Source organism: Bufo bufo, chromosome 7 (assembly GCF_905171765.1).
Source record: "Bufo bufo chromosome 7, aBufBuf1.1, whole genome shotgun sequence".
Classification (NCBI taxonomy): Eukaryota; Metazoa; Chordata; class Amphibia; order Anura; family Bufonidae; genus Bufo; species Bufo bufo.
In genome coordinates this window covers 133,255,714-133,272,126 of record NC_053395.1, presented here as the reverse complement: position 1 = coordinate 133,272,126, position 16,413 = coordinate 133,255,714, and the positions used below count along the sequence as shown (strand labels likewise).

Here is a 16,413-nt window from a genome sequence, read left to right as displayed (position 1 = left end):
GCAGCTCCGTCTTATTCAAGTCTATCGGCCTGGTCTGCAGTACCAAGAACAGCTGCTGTACTATAAACGTGCTTGGTACTCTGTAAAGAGTCCTCAGCCCTTATCGGAGGGCTACAGCCTCTTCAAACATCTAATGACCTACCCGTATCTGAGGACAGGTCATCATTATTTTACTTCCGGAAAACCCCTTTAAACCGTAGAGGTGACAGGATGTTTTACTGAAAGAGCAGTGGAATAGTCCCTAAGGTGCTAATTTGAACAGTTCAAGGCGTCAATAAAGGCCTAGTTGATATCATAGAACAAAATTAAATTATTTCTTATGTAAATGTATAGAATACTTACTTGACTGTTCATCCTGTATAATGATTTGTGGGGTTAGGAAGACATTGTTATGCCTTTACGGGAAGGATAGTTAATTCTGGATCAACTGAGGAAAGCTAAGTTCTAAAATGTACCCCTCCCCCTCCGTTTTTTCTATGTCCTTTCCCCTTCCCTGGTTGAAACTGGTGGACATGTATGTTTTTTCAATTGTAATAACTATGTTACAAACTAATCGTAGCATTGAACTTGTAAAATAGGTCCCAGACAATGAAAAGTCAGCACAGACTTTTTAGATGAAAATAAAGATAGTTGGTCCAAAGGGAAGATATCAGCAAAGGAAGACCCACAGTGAGAAGAAGGAGGATAGTAGAGGGAGAATTAGGAAAGGGGAATGGTGAGTGGATAACCAACGAACCACAAAACAACATCTATACAAAAACACACAGATAAATCCCATAATAGCAAAATACATTCTCTAGCTATTTATAATTAAAACACAAATTAAAATGAGAGATAGTGTAGTCAGAACTAACTAATGATATCAGTGGTCAGAGGATCAGTCATTTAAGCTGTAATAACTTTTTAGGTAACAGTGGCCATAGCCATGTTGTAATTTTTAATTGGGAGTCAAAGTCACACCACAATGGCAAAAAGAAAATTCAAAGAAAATGTTGATTAAACTTCTGTGGTGCAACATGTAAAAACTTTATTAAAACCCAATTTGCTCTTTGAATTTTGATGCAGTTTTTGTATGCAGCTTAATTTAGCTACAAGTTGGAATAGCTTCACATATAGCTTTCACTTACACTTCTCATCCATTGAGGATCCACTCCTGGTTTTGGTTAAAAATATTAGAAAAATATTAAAAAGTGCATCAAAATTTCAAAATGTGAACTGAACCGTAGGCTGGTGTACATACAATTATACTGTACATTGCCTCAGGATGCCAATACATGTTTTCTGCAGGACCAAAATATATAGGATACTATATGTTGTCTGCTAGAGAGTCCTAGAGAAAATAGCCAATGTAATGCCTGGAGGAGATGACCAAGTTCTCACGTACCAGATGATATGATGCTTTGTAACAGAATGCAAGACTCTTTGATTATTGTGGTTTTTCATGGACCTGAGTGTTGTCAGTGAAGTAGAAACCAGTGTCACGGGTACTTTCCGTCATAGGGGCTCAATACCGGAAAAAAAAAAAACGCTTCATTTTTGTCCCCATCCATTGTCAATGGGGACAAAACTGAACTGAACAAAACGGAATGCTCCAAAATGCATTCCGTTCCGTTTAGTTGCATTCCCAGACTGGAGAGCAAACCGCAACATGTTATATTTTGCTTTCTGTCCTGGGAAAAACGGTGCAAGTCAATAGGGACGGATCCGTTTTCTCTGACACAATCAGCCACAAAAGAAAATGGATCCGTCATCCATTGACTTTCAATGGAGTTCAAAACGGATCAGTTTTGGCAATGTTAAAGATAATACAACCGGATCCGTTCGTAACAGATACAGATGGTTGTATTATCAGTAAAGGAAGCGTTTTTGCTGGATCCTGCCGGATCCAGCAAAAACGCTAGTGTGAAAGTAGCCTTAATAAATTTTATGTCTACAGCATCTATCTTTCTTAATATAATAGTATATATATATATTAGAATATATATACATTTATGTGTCACATTTGTGCTTTTCAGCTGCCATATATCTACAACTGCCTGCTTTTATATTGTGTCTTAAAGATGTGTTTCAAATCACTATTTGGTTGGACTAGTGAATCTATTCACAAGCGTGTCACAGAACACAAGGCTGCATATGCATATTTTGATACTACTGTTCTGTGTTTTGCATGTGAAACTAGTGGCGGTAGTGGTGCATATGCCAAGTGTTACCAAACTGAATGCATGAGCCCTTTTGCTTGATGCCCCACATAAAGCCAGATAATGGGGAGGTTGCACCCAGTGTATGTTGCCATGTAATGTCATGCTATATATCTTTACAGCCTTCCACTGTATAAGGAGAATGGACACCAGTGCACTGTGTACTTACCATTTAACAATAACGGTATAGCTGTAATTTCTCTACTAACCAAATAATGAATCCATTCCCCTTGGTGTGCATTATATTTGCAGAAACTATTCAGATTTTTATTTGTTATGTAGAAATGTGTTGGCTCCTGTGGTAGAGCAACGTTCACCATAGGCACTATTGTCCTTGCACTTTATCCTCTGTAACACGCCTGGTATACCTTGCACCAAAAATAATGAATAATTGCATTAAAGGGGTTTTCTTATGACGAGAACCTCTGCCTATGTGCCCTGTTCTGACGCACTCAAGACCATCTTGTATTACCAGGACAGCCATTTGTCTGAGACCGCATTCTGAAAATGCTTGTGAAAGAGTTTTTAACTTCTGTTCTGATCATTATTTGGACACATTGCCCTGTGGTGACTGCTCTGCTCTGCCATGAATTTAGCCATTGCTTTTGGTTTATTAAATATAAACTAATAATTTGTTTTGCTTTTCTTTCACTATTCCACCTTTCTTTGATGCATTTTGGAAGAAATGTCAAAAAGAGAAGATATGACCCATCTCAGTCTGGAATATAAGCAACTTTGCCACAACGTCTTCCTTCATCAATGAGCGCAAGTTCACACATGCAATCTGCTTCTCCAACATCATTTACGTTAAGCCTTCAGTACTACAATACAATATTATCAATGGCTTGTTTTTTATACAGGCTTAAGAGATCAATTACAAGACACCACATAAAAAGTGCAATAGTTTTTTTTTTTTCATACAATGCAGGGCTGATTATGAGAATCAACTGAAATGTCTGATAAGCATTGTCTAGCATAAGCATGACTAACTTTCCGCAATGAATACTGGTAAAAATACAAGGCATGTCATTTTAATTTTTTTCAAAATAGAGCAAAGCTGCATGGCACAGTGCTAACTCAGACAACCAGCTGTTAAGCCAACCTTCCACACCACTCCCCAAATATTAAAGATGGACAGAACAGAGGAAAAGACAATCTTATGACGTCAGGTCAATACGTGCTTTGCAGTCTTTAAAACTAAAAGCAAACTTTTGCTGAAATCCAAGCCATGATTTTTCTGCAGCAGCAGAGTGGACATGAAATCATTCAATGAATAACAAATTATTGAGGACATGTACATATGAAAATAGAAGACTTTACAATATCAAGTGTATGAAATCTTTTCTGACAACAAAAGCTTTATGTGTATGTAAAATAATAGATTAAAAAAACATTGAAATATATGCATATATTTATATGTATATAGGTATGTGCAATATATTTTATATACTATATATATATATATATATATATATATATATATATATACATATATATATATATATATTCCACCCCCTCATTTTTCTAGCATGTAGGGAAGGCACGCTAGGCTTGCATACATAAATAAATAAGGAGGATAAAGCATGTACATGCAGGAAATTTTGGCACAAAACAGGTGTGATCTAGGGTTTGTATGCTTGAAACCAAAAACATACTTCTTTATTAAAGTATATACTGTAAATGGATATGTATTTAAGAATTCTAAATATGATTAAGTTCCATTTTTTTGTGTCAAGCTAATTTTGTACATAATATATGAAAACAGATATATAGCTACATACTCAAATTATTCACTAAAGTGCCAAGATCATATGCACATTTCTTTTATCACATCTTCTCCATTGTGCATGTAAATACAGTATGTAGTGGTTTGCATCACTTTCTTAATTAATGGGTAATTACCAGGCTGGGAAAGTCAGTAAGTCTGTGTATACATATGTTTAATGACTGTATGAAAATCAGACATATTGTCTGTAAAGTGCAGTATACAGTATGTGATTAAGAATTCTGTACCATTGCTGCATGCCCCTCTGTCTGTTCCTGACCTTTATGTATAGACATTTTTTGATTTCTTCATTCATACTTCATTCATACACACCTTTATTTATAAATCTCTAAGAAAAATACCCTTAGTACCCATATATATTCCTGTTTCACAAGTCAACCTGCAAAAAATGTCTTTTACTTTTGTTCCTGACCATTGGAAATCTTGTTCAAAGCTTTTCTAACTCTTTTTGATATTAAGATATTTGATGTATTGCTGTGGCTGAGGATAACTCCTGATACCTTGTTAATGGTCATGATACTGATGGTTTAACATCCACCCAACAAATTCAACCCTAAATCTGGCCATACACAAGTGATAAATGTTGGTGAACACCCATGTTGCCAGCAGCTATTTCTCCTGGCTTCACCAGAAACATAGACGTTGGGTTTACAGTGCATGTTTATTTTTTTAGATGTCAGATGACTTTTAGCTAATATGTATGCCAGTGTAAAGACTATGTACAGCTTTGATGCCATTATTATTATTGCAAGGGCTAAAAATAATTTTCCTATTAGGTTTTAGTTAAAATTGTTGATCTGCTTGTCTTCTGTAGCTGCTTCTTTTCACACACACACACACACACACACACACACACACACACACACACAGCAGGCTGGTCTGTCCTCTGTTAAGAGAAATCAAACAGAGAAGCTATCTGGAGGCTTGCTCTGTAAATCTTATCTCTGTATGAAGTAATATGTGAATAACTGCTTGTGGTGAGTCAAGATCACTCATTTTTATATTTATACTTCCCATTCCCCTGTTGTGCCACCACAAAGTGCCATTGGAATACATTGGCAGGACTACTAAGGTCCAGCTCAGGAGTTCACATTCAGAAGGTCTCCTCCATTATGAGCGTGAATTCCTGCCAGTGTATTTCAGCAGTGCTTTGCAGTGGCACGGGGGAAGTATCAAGATACAAATTAGTGATTCCAACTAAACTTAAATGGTCACTAACTTTTCATACACCTTTGCATAAATCAGTTGTACAAGTGACCATAGGAAACTGTGTAATATGTCTGATCACTGAGAAATGTGCAATTCTCATGTTATCAGCTGTTAACCCCCTGGCCTCTCTTTTCTAATTGTTTTTTTCTTTGAAAAATGTCTTAAACCCATCCAGGATGGATCAGCTTCACAGAAGAATTATATTACATACACATGTCAATACAAGTCTATAGAGAGGAGAGGGGAGGAGTAGGCAGGGGCTGAGTAAGATCTACACTGACAAAGAAACTGCTACAGCTACATGGGGCTAAGATCTAAACTTCTTAAGTGCTTTATTCACAACCATACAGGTCAGTACTTATCTGTAATGTCCAACATGATCCTGGGGATGCATCTGAGTGTGAGAAAGGTAGGAAGCAAATTCGCCTCTGCTTTCTGTGTGCAGTGGATGGCAGCTAGTCTTCACCTACCATGTCAGAGAGAACTGCAAACTGGACATTCAGCATGCACAGGGGAAACTGCTAAAAATGCAGATACAAGCCCTATAATTGTCAGAAATAGTATTATTCCTCATGTACACATACTGTATTGTTACTGTTAATAGTACTTGGTGGAGGTGACAGATTCCTTTTAAGCTGAAATCATATCAAACTAACAAGGGTAAGAGCTACAGAGTGAGCAAACAGACAGCTTCTCTGACCGATTTGTGTGTGTGTGTGTGTGTGTGTATGTGTAAGAAATGAAAAACAAAAGTAAGCAACATCAAACTGAGTTCAGAAGGAGCCAAATGAAGAAAAACAAGGTCAGTCCACAAGGCCCAGTTCACACACAGTAACAAAAGTCACAAGCTTCTTCAGGCTGCTATCTCTGACTGAAAAAACAGTTGCCACAACCCAAACAGTCTGAGATCTTATTTCATTGAATCCTCTTCATAGCAGCAAGTTGATGCAAACACTGTCAACGAAGTCTAGAAGTAGTCACAGTCAGAGATATAGACTCCACAAGTCTTGATCCAGACTCTAAGAGAAAGGAATAGAGAGATTGCAGACTGTAGGCACATTTTATATATTAAGAAGGTTTATTCTTTAAAGCTCTTTAAAACACAGACATTAGTTATATCCAAAGTGCTGAGCTCACGGCTGAACCTAAGCTTTTACCTAACTTCAGGCTTCTTCCAGGGCATACTCGGTGCATATCTGTTTCCACTTAAATTGGAAAAACAATATTTCTCACACCCACACAAAGAAATAAAAAAAGATAAATTAATAATTATCTTTCTTTTTTTTACAGCATATACCAATTCTTATATAGGGATAGATTTTCTATAATAACATAAAAAATGAATAATTACTGTGTTTAAAACACAAGTCTTGATGTTTGTGTGCCGGAGTAAGAAGCACCTAATCTATTAAGAGGCAGATGCCTCTTAATAAATTAGCAAGGAAGAATTTCTCACGGCGCAAGAACCACCCGGTGGTTTGGTTAAGATGCAGGGTTTTTTATTAAGTAAGCGGTAAAACGCGTTTCGGGGATAAAATTCCCTTCTTCAGGTACTAATAACTTGCATTAAGATGCAAGTTATTAGTACCGGAAGAAGGGGATTTCATCCCCAAAACGCGTTGTACCGCTTGCTTAATAAAGAACCTTGCATCTTAAACAAACCACCGGGTGGTTCTTGCGCTGTGGGAAATTCGTCCTTGCTGATCTACTGGCTTTCTGAGGGACCCCAGGCATCCCTGACCAGAAGTACCTGCTTTCCTGGCCACATACCATCCGCTACAAGTGGTCTTCAACAGCCCCATACGTGCCTACACTAGAGTTGTGCCTACACTTAGCACAACCCTCCAAGATGAGCCTCCATTTTTGGAGACACTTCTATTATTTTTATGAAATGTTAGCACCCTATGGTGCGCTGTTTTTATGTTCTACAGTTGAACACAGCCTGCACAAACCATCTTAATAAATTAGGCGCATTTCTGGGAGTCTGTGCATCAGAAACTAAAGTCTACACCAGCCAGCGCCTGGCACAGACTTTAGCTATAACTCAAGCCAATAAATCCGATGGGCTGTGCTAAGCTCCACCCCTCCCACTTAAGGCCCATCCCTTTTTCTTTTCTGAAGTGATGAGAAGCTTAAAAAGTCTGAAATTATTGTGCAAATATGGCGTATGCCATAATGTGCAACTAATTTACACCACAATATTAGTAAATGCCCCTTAATATATTTTTCATAAAATATTTTTAAATCTATATCCAAAAGCTATATTTGATACTTTCTAATCATGAATAGATTAGATCAAGAGATTGAAGCCACACAGTACCAGACTCATAGTCATTTGAAGGGACGCTAAAATAAAATAACAAACAGCTTTATTAAATTAATTGATTAAAATCTGGGAGTACAAACACATTACTACTCCATATACAGAAGCAGTCAGAGAGGCATCCTAATTCACTAGGTTTTTTTGCTTCACTGATAAACACCACGCTCACATTTGGTGTATCTCAAATATTGCCCTCCACCAATTAGCATTTGCTGTATCTTGCAGATCACCACATCTGCAGCACACGGCCAGTGCCTGTATATTGTGGACCGCTATTTGAGGTCCGCAGCACGGACACGGAGCCCTTACATTTGTGTAAATGAGTTATATGACTGTATTTTGAAGAGCTTTGTGAGAATAGAAAATAAACCTTTATTTTGAACTACGGTCTGTATTCTCTCTTAATTATCCGGATCAAGATGTGTGGAGTCTATATCTCCGATTGTTACTACTTCTGGACTTCAACTACCGTGTTTTCATCTTGCTGCTATGGATAGGATTTCATGAAATCAGATCTCAGATTACTTGGCAAGACCATTCCTTCTTGAATTTTACTGCTGATGGGTAGTGGTAAGTGGCACTGTTTTTTCAGTCAGAGATAACATGAAGAAGCTTGCAACTTTTGTTAATGTCCGTGTTGGGGTGTGTGTAAAAACAAGCTACTTTATAGGAGACATAGGGGTTACAATTTGTAAGGAAAACCTATTAGGAAAAATATTTTTAGCCCATAAAAGTTGCAAGGCAAAATATTTTTTTAAATTGCTCTTGATGGTGTGCATAGACTTTAAGAATATACATACATTTTTTTGTTATTGCACTCATTTTTTTTACCTATTATTGCATATCGGTAATGCCCATTGCTATAAACTTTATATATACCAGATGCAAGCCTGACAAACACCATAGTTGGTTTTAAATATAGTATTACAAGACATAACAATGTTATTTACACATTGCTTTTTAATATGAATGCTAAATTGAACTAGTCCAGAAATATAAAGTTACTATTTACTTTTATTATATTAAGCCCTACTTTTACTCTTTTTTTCCCCCTTTCTAAAAACTTTAATTTTGACATCATAGTTCTATAGTACCCATTAGGAACATCTCTTTCAGGTAATAATAAAGTAGTCCCCAATGAGTCCCCAAAACAAACTATGCAAATAATTTTATGATGGCCACATGTGTGTTAAGTTTATTATTGTACCTGAACAAACTCTATTTAAGTTGAATGTAATTGATTGAACAAGTAACTTTATTTTCATTTGCAAATACATTATTGGGTCTATATGTATTCGGATAAAAAAAAATCTGTATACTTTACTACAGTTTAGAAAATGAAGGCTCCGGTTAATGGTATTCTTGTTTGCTCTGTGCAACGAGACAACTTTATTTTTCTATGATGTTATCTTGATTTAAAGAAAAAATGTATTCTCTGACCTACTAGAAAGGTACATGTAATCTCTAGTGAATTTAATCTTTTTATCAGTCACTGTATTTGTGAGTTATAACCTCCCTCCTAATTTTTAGCTGTGCAATGTGACCAACTCTCTGATCTCTAACTGACATCAGACAGGAAGTCAGTTACTTCTCTATTCATTCCTATGAGACTGACATTGAGGCTCCCATAGGAATACATAGAGAAACTGACTTCCTGTTCACACATAAGATGCTGTGTTATATGGAAAGTCAAAGTGCTTGTCACATGACACAGCCAAGAAACAGAACGTAGGGGAAATCTCACCAATACTGTCACCAGTAAAAAAAAAAATTACCACAGATTACATCATGTACCTTTCTAGCAAGTCAGAGAATATTTTTTTTTTGCAAGAGTTCTTCTTTAATAGGCCCAATATATTTAATTGTGAAGAATTAAAGGGGTATCCCCTACCCAGAGGATAGGAGATAAATGTCCAATTATGAGAATAGGGCTTCTATATTTCCAGGTTTGAACACAGCCACAGTAGTGCATGTCTGCTGCCACTCCTTTCATCGCTATGGTGGTGCCTGGCAATTCCATAGATTTGAATGACGTAGCAATGGACATGCGTGACTACTGCTCCATTCAACAAGAGAAACAAGGGGACTTTTGGCGTGGTCCCAGTGGTTGGACATACTCCCTGTCTGGTGGAAAGGGGAATAAATATTGTTTGAGGTAATACCCCTTTGATGAATTTTTGGGGGAATAATTTTTTTTTATTCATTTATAAATGTAATGCTTTATATAAATTCTTTTCCTTGCCAATGCAGTGTTATTGAAGGGGTTTTCTAATCTTTCCCTGTCTGTGGAAGGATTGTGTTTCATGTGATGGCAGCAGATAATGCAGAGTCAGTGAGCAATTGTGGACGGTATGGATGGCACAACACCTGCAACTGCATTGTTTACATGTTGCTTCAGGCTTCCAAAGCATGGGCCCATCATCCTACGGTACAGTAACACTGTATTGGTAATTGGTAAGATTTTATGTAAACCGAAACATTTATATATAAAATAATAAACTGTGTATCCCAGTAAAAGCTTTTGAGTTTATGATTCCTTTTCATCATGTAATTTGTCTCTAAACTGGAAAAGTTTTATGTAAAGTGTGTGTGTGTATATATATATATATATATATATATATATTTATATACCATGTAATGTAACCATATTTAAAAATATCTATTTTGTTTTAAATACGATTTACATTATTTACTGATTTACTTATTTATCATTAACACATTGACTTACCTCCTATACATTAAACAGTTAATTTTAACTTTCATTTATTATATAACTACTCAGTATGGAGGATTCCTAGTGGTGTAGTAAAATTTGATATTTGCTGATTGAAAGCTTGACTAATGTTCAAGGTCTAAAATTTCAAGTGTGACTGAAGTTGACCCTGTGTCTCATTCTTTACTATGCCACATTTCACCAACTCCAAAAAGCTAAGATACCATATGAGCACCGTTTTTTTTTTAACCCTGCATAGTTACCATTTTAAGTGAAAGCAAAACCTGGTGACTACACCACTCCATGTCATAGGTAGGCAGGAGGATTGTTAAAACAGCACTACATTGTTCCCAAATCAAAAATTCTAACAGAACCCCATGTATAATACTGATGTCTTCATATATGGTAAAGAGGACCATGGGCATATGAGCCTACTTCTCTTCCACCCTCTATAGCTACACCCTTGACTGAGAGGATTTCACCAGGCAATGACTCATCTCTTAGGTTCTTCTACCTTATGAATGTGAAATAGGAGGGGGGGATTGTGGGGTTAACTTCAGTCACCTTAATGTTCAGGTCTGAGGTTAACTTTGATCTGAAGGTTACATTATAATATTAATATAGACTTTATATTATTTCATAAGAAGATTTTGTAATAGTTATGTAGTTTAGTGACATCAGTTAAAATTAAGGGCATTTATCAGAACTAGAGAACAGCAAATTGTTTATTTGAGTAAAAATTCTAATTTTTTATTTTTTATTTTTTTTATTCAGATTCCTCTGGCTCAAATTGAGAGTGCATGATTCACCTGCTAGAGGAGTCTTACAGGCCAGGCAAGCCTCCTCTAGGTATGCAAATTAGCTTTCCTTCCAAAAGGAATATAAAACTAATCCTTTGTTGACCCTAGTTGTTAACCCAATAAATGAATGCTTAGTGTATAAAACAGGCTTTGAAGCAAAACTTGCCTTGCCCCTCATTAGTGCAGAGCAGAGAGATTACATCCGATATAGAAATATATGAGACATTCAGCCTCAGAAAATCTGCAGCAAACCATTATTTATATTCCACAGCAGAACAAAGCCCAGGGATTGAATTCTTTATGTTACGACCAGTCAATGCTCCTCTGAAAGTTGTCAATCCCTGCCCTGTTTTCCCTAGTGTAAATAATAATTGTTGCAGATTTTCTAAAGTTAAATGTCTCCATTTATTTCAATGGGGATGTACTCCGCACATAAATCCACACTTAGTTTTCTTCTCCTTTGGGAAGGAACATTAATTTGAGTATCTTTTCCTCGGAAAACCAGAGTAGCATTGCCTGACCTATAAGACTAACATCCTAACATGTGGTGATTACAGAGGCTTAGTTTTGTGTTCCTTTTGGAAGGAAAGCTGATTTGTACCTTTTGGAGGTTTGCCTGGCTTATAAAACTCCTCACATGGGTGAATCTGTCTTGTAGAATCAATTCATACCTGAATCCATTTTTTTTGCAGGAAACTTGCCGAATCTTAATCAGAATTATAATGGGAGTCCTGAATGATAATAATGTAGAGCAGACTTTATTTTAGTTTTCCAATAGATATCTATAAAAATAATGATAAGGAAATAATACAGAAAAGTTCTCTCTGTACTATTTGCCACTTTGTATAAAGCAGGAAATGTACATTAGAAAATAGTCACTGTTTAGGATACTGAAAGATATTTCTAGTTATATAGAAATGTGTTTTTTTTCATCTGTAGTTTAATGTCCATAATTATTCTAGTCAGGATGAACAATTAGATTTTTATTTTTTTTGTAATGTAATAGAAATGCTTAAGATAAGCTTGCAGTGTGTGAATGAAGTAGAGAAGAAAACATTATAGGAATCAATTTTTATAGCCCATAATTGATGAAAAAATGAATGTAGATAAGTCATATTATAAATGTAAGGGAGAGTTCACATCTCCCTTTCATTTTCCATTCTCCTGATCCGTCAGAAGAACAGAAAAAACTAAACAGGATCCTGTAAAAAATTGAATCCTGTTGTACATTTGGCATCCCTTTGAGCCATTTTCATATGAGATCAGTTTTTTTAGATGGAAAAAAAAGTCCTGCATGCAGTACTTTTTTTTTTCCACCTAAAAGATACAGATCTCAGACGGAAATGGCTCAAAAGGATGCCAAATGTGTAACAGGATCTGTTTTTTTCCTGTTCTTCTGATGGATCAGAAGAATGGAAAATGAAATGGAGATGTGAACTCTCCCTAAGTGAGTCATTGAGGAGTCACTACTCAAGTGACCAATCAATATGGTCCTTAGGAAATCTTAAAAATTCAGCTTCCTTTCATGAGAGAGGTAGTACAATTAATAGGACTGCAGGTGATATGTTTTGCTGTTCTGGTATATTGACAAGAATCATTTGACTGACTTTAAATTTGTGTAATTAATCAGATACAGGCCAAAGTATCATTTTTATTTATTCTGAGAGTAATAGATATGACTCTTTGCAGATAGATTGGCAACATTGGTTGCAGCTAGAGATGAGCGAATTTCATATTTAGAAATTCGTTCACACTTCGTTTGTTAAAGGTGAATTGCGTTATGGATTCCGTTACCACGGGCCATAGCGCCATTCTTTGATGGAATGCACAACGGAATGCCTTTAGAGGCATTCCGTTATTCATTCCATCATAATAGAAGTCTATGGGCTGCAAAACGGATCCATCCCATTTCCGTTATGCAGGGGAAATTTGCTCATCTCTAGTTGCAAATAAACACATACTTATCTTTTCACTGTTATCATTGCTCCTACTGTTAACCCTGGATTATTGTAAGTGTATTTTTTCCCTAATACATCAGCAACATTATATCAATTTCAAACCATGTAGTTGTCTTGCCCAGTGGTTACTTGTCAACCTTTGGCTCTACTGTTAGGTTGCCAACACATGCTAGGAGTTGTACTTGTGCAACAGCTGGAGAGAAAGGAAACTAGCGCATTGCAATGTATTGATATACCTCTGACAATTCCTGAGTAGATCACCAATACCTTAGTTCAACAGTGAGATTGTTTCAATAGTTAAGCCCAGAAAGTTGGAATAATAATTGTTATTGATATGGCTGATACCAAATAACTTATGAATTACTATAGAACATCTCATCCTTACTACAACTGTCAAGTCACTCAAAAGCCAGTATTATTAACATTAAAGGTGTTGTCCGGAACTTTCAAAAGTCTGGCTAAGAGAGAACAATGAAAAATGAAGACATAACCTATACTCACCTGTTGTTCCAATCCTTACCAGTCCAGCAGTCAATCACCAACCTCAGTGGTCACAAGTGCATGTATGTGACATCATGGTACGTGTGGAGGGAACAGGGAATAGGTTATTAATTTTATACTATTGCCTAGGCTTAGCCAGATTTTTAAAAGTCCTTCACAGCCTTTTTGAGTTGATTCCACCATCCAGTATGCATGAAATTTTATTGTATTTATCTAATCCTTCTAGCAAGCAGGTCTACATTTTTAGGTGATTTTCCATATAATCTTCATGATCGCTAAAGTCAATGTATCTTTCCACTTCTTACTAATTCATATTACACCTTGCAAGTTTTGCAGATAATCAAATACTGATTTGATCCTCTACAACATGGCCACAATCGGCCACGTCTCTTTAAGGCTTCAAATCCCTCTTGAACATGGGCGGTTGTAAGGTTTATTTAGTTAGTTACTATAATATTACATTTTTCAGCCATTTACAAAGTTTCCAGATATGCAAAATTTGTTATTTAATTTTGGTTTGGATAGCATGTTAGTGGATCAGGTGTTTTGACTGTAATATGGATCCAAACCTGTGTCCATATTATGCCCATGTGAAACCATGCCATGTGAAACCAGCCTAAATGTTTTTCTAATTTTTAGCCTTGTCAAGCAGAAGTACATGATGGTATTGTTTTTCTTAATAGTATACACATATTCAGAGTGGACATATAGTATAATATTCACAGAAATAAAAATTTCCCTGAAGTCACTGCTCTAATTATGCTCTAAAACATAATTTTTGGAACACTCTCTGCACGACTCCTCAGTAATAGACTAAGCCTCCTGTATGACAGTTGTCTTCTTTCATTGAACATTGTGTAGGTGCATGTTTGGATGATCCAATATATTTGTATCTTTGATTTATGTTTTTTCTTTACTATGCAACATTATGAATTGCACAAATATCTGGAAACATTTCAAAAATACTTGAATTTGTTTGTGAAATAATTGTATTTTCTTTCATCTTTCATTTAAATTGTCATTGTTTTCAGTGTTATTTTGGGGGGAGTTTGTATATCTTATTTTTAGTGCTTAGATGAATTTCAAATTTTGCTTTTGCTGAAACTAAATGCACATTTGCAAGTGTGATCATCAACTATGAAGCTTCAATGAAAAACTGGTTATGATTTAACTACTTTTGGTTTCTTGTATATTTTTTATATGCATCACCAAACTCAAAAGGGTCATTTTATAAAGTTAGGATAATCCAGTTTTAGAATGCCATTCTAGTTGTCTTCCATGTGTGTATACAATGCAGATGTCACATAGAGGTCCACTTGATGAGCTCACAAGGTAATACATGAAAAATGTACACTGATCAGTCTTAGCATTAAAAACACCTGCCAAATTTTGTGTCACGCTCATTCCAGCATAACAGTTCTGACCTGTTGTCTCCAATATGTATCTGGCATCGTGTTGTTTGTAGCAGGTCCTTTATTTCCTGCAATCAGCAAGTAGGGGTCTCTGTGAATTATACTTTTTGCCAGCACATCTCAAGGTGCACAATTAGATTTAGAACTGAGAAATTTGGAGACCAAGTGAACACCTTGAACTCAAACAATTCCTGAACAATTTTAGCAGTATGGCAGCACACATGATTCTGCATAAAGATGACACTGCTATTACAGAATTCTGTTGCTGCAGAGGGATGTACTTGGTCTGCAACAATATTTAGGTAGAAGGTACTGTGAGAAGTGCCATCTACCTGAATGCCAGGGCCCAAGGTTTCCCAATATAAAATTGCTGAGAGCATCGCATTGCCTTTCGCCAACTTGCTAGTGCATCTGAGTACCAGGTAAGTTGCACACACTCACATGGCATCTACTTGGTGTAAAAGAAAGCGTGATTCATCAGACCAATTATGATGCTCGCATGCCCATTGTAGGCATTTTTTTTTTGCAGAAAACAGCATGGAGTTCTGAAGCTATACAGCCGCATAAACTGCAGGCTGTGATGCACTGTGTATTCTGACACCTTCCTATCATAGAGAAAATAATTTATTTCAGCAGTTTGTAAAACAGTGGCTTTTCTGTGGGATTAGACCAGTCAGACTCGCCTTCACCACCCAAACACATTTATCATCCTTGGGTGCCTATGAACCTATCTCAGGTTACCAGTTGTTCATCCTTGGACCACTTTTTGAAGGCACTAACCAATTCATACCAGTAACACCCCACAAGGCTCCCCATTTTGGAAATTCTATGACCCAGATGTCTAGCCACCACAATTTGGAAAAGTCCCTCAAATCCTTACTTTTGCCCATTTTTCTGTATTTTCATTTACTTTCATAATGTATTCCACTTCTTGACAGGAGTCATTGTAATGGGATAATCAGTGTTATTCACTTCACCGCTCAGCAGTTTTTTTATGTTTTTAATTGAGCCTTCTCAATTTAAACAGATGATTTCCCTGCATTGTACGGACAATTCATTTATCTGCTGTGTAGTGAGTAATATATTATCAATAGAGTTGGGCTCAAAGGTACCTGAATGTTTATTTATCATTGAATGCCATAGATTATTTATAAGGCAAACCACCATCTAAGATTTTTAATTCCTCCTTTAAAAACAAATTAATAATGAATGTATGGTAACTCAGAGAGTTAACACTCTGTATCCAGGATGTCATTCTACTTTCTGCACAAAGTACAAATACTGATGTCCTCATTTCTGTTGCTGCCTTCATATAGTCCTTCCAGAACTGCCGGGCCATCTTCTGCACAACACTAAACTATCTGCATTGGACCCAGTTACTGTGGAAAAATATCAAACTATACTTGGTGTTTTCCGTAGAATAAAAATGAGAAGGAATGGAATTAGAAAAAATCTCTAATATTTGGTATCTGATATGTGACTGATTAAAAGTAAAGTTTTCCTTTAAAGGCAT

The 16,413-nt window shown here is 36.3% G+C and overlaps 1 protein-coding gene across 1 annotated transcript in view; it reads left to right on the top strand.

Moving 5' to 3' along the window:
- Positions 1 to 4,773, top strand: part of ADAM23 (ADAM metallopeptidase domain 23) — a 475,404-nt gene extending 470,631 nt beyond the window's left edge. Inside the window, 1 exon segment of the mRNA XM_040441050.1 lies at positions 2,882 to 4,773. Within this exon segment, the coding sequence (XP_040296984.1) occupies positions 2,882 to 2,927 (46 nt within the window). The 3' untranslated portion in view covers positions 2,928 to 4,773.
- The last annotated feature ends 11,640 nt before the right edge of the window (positions 4,774 to 16,413 follow it).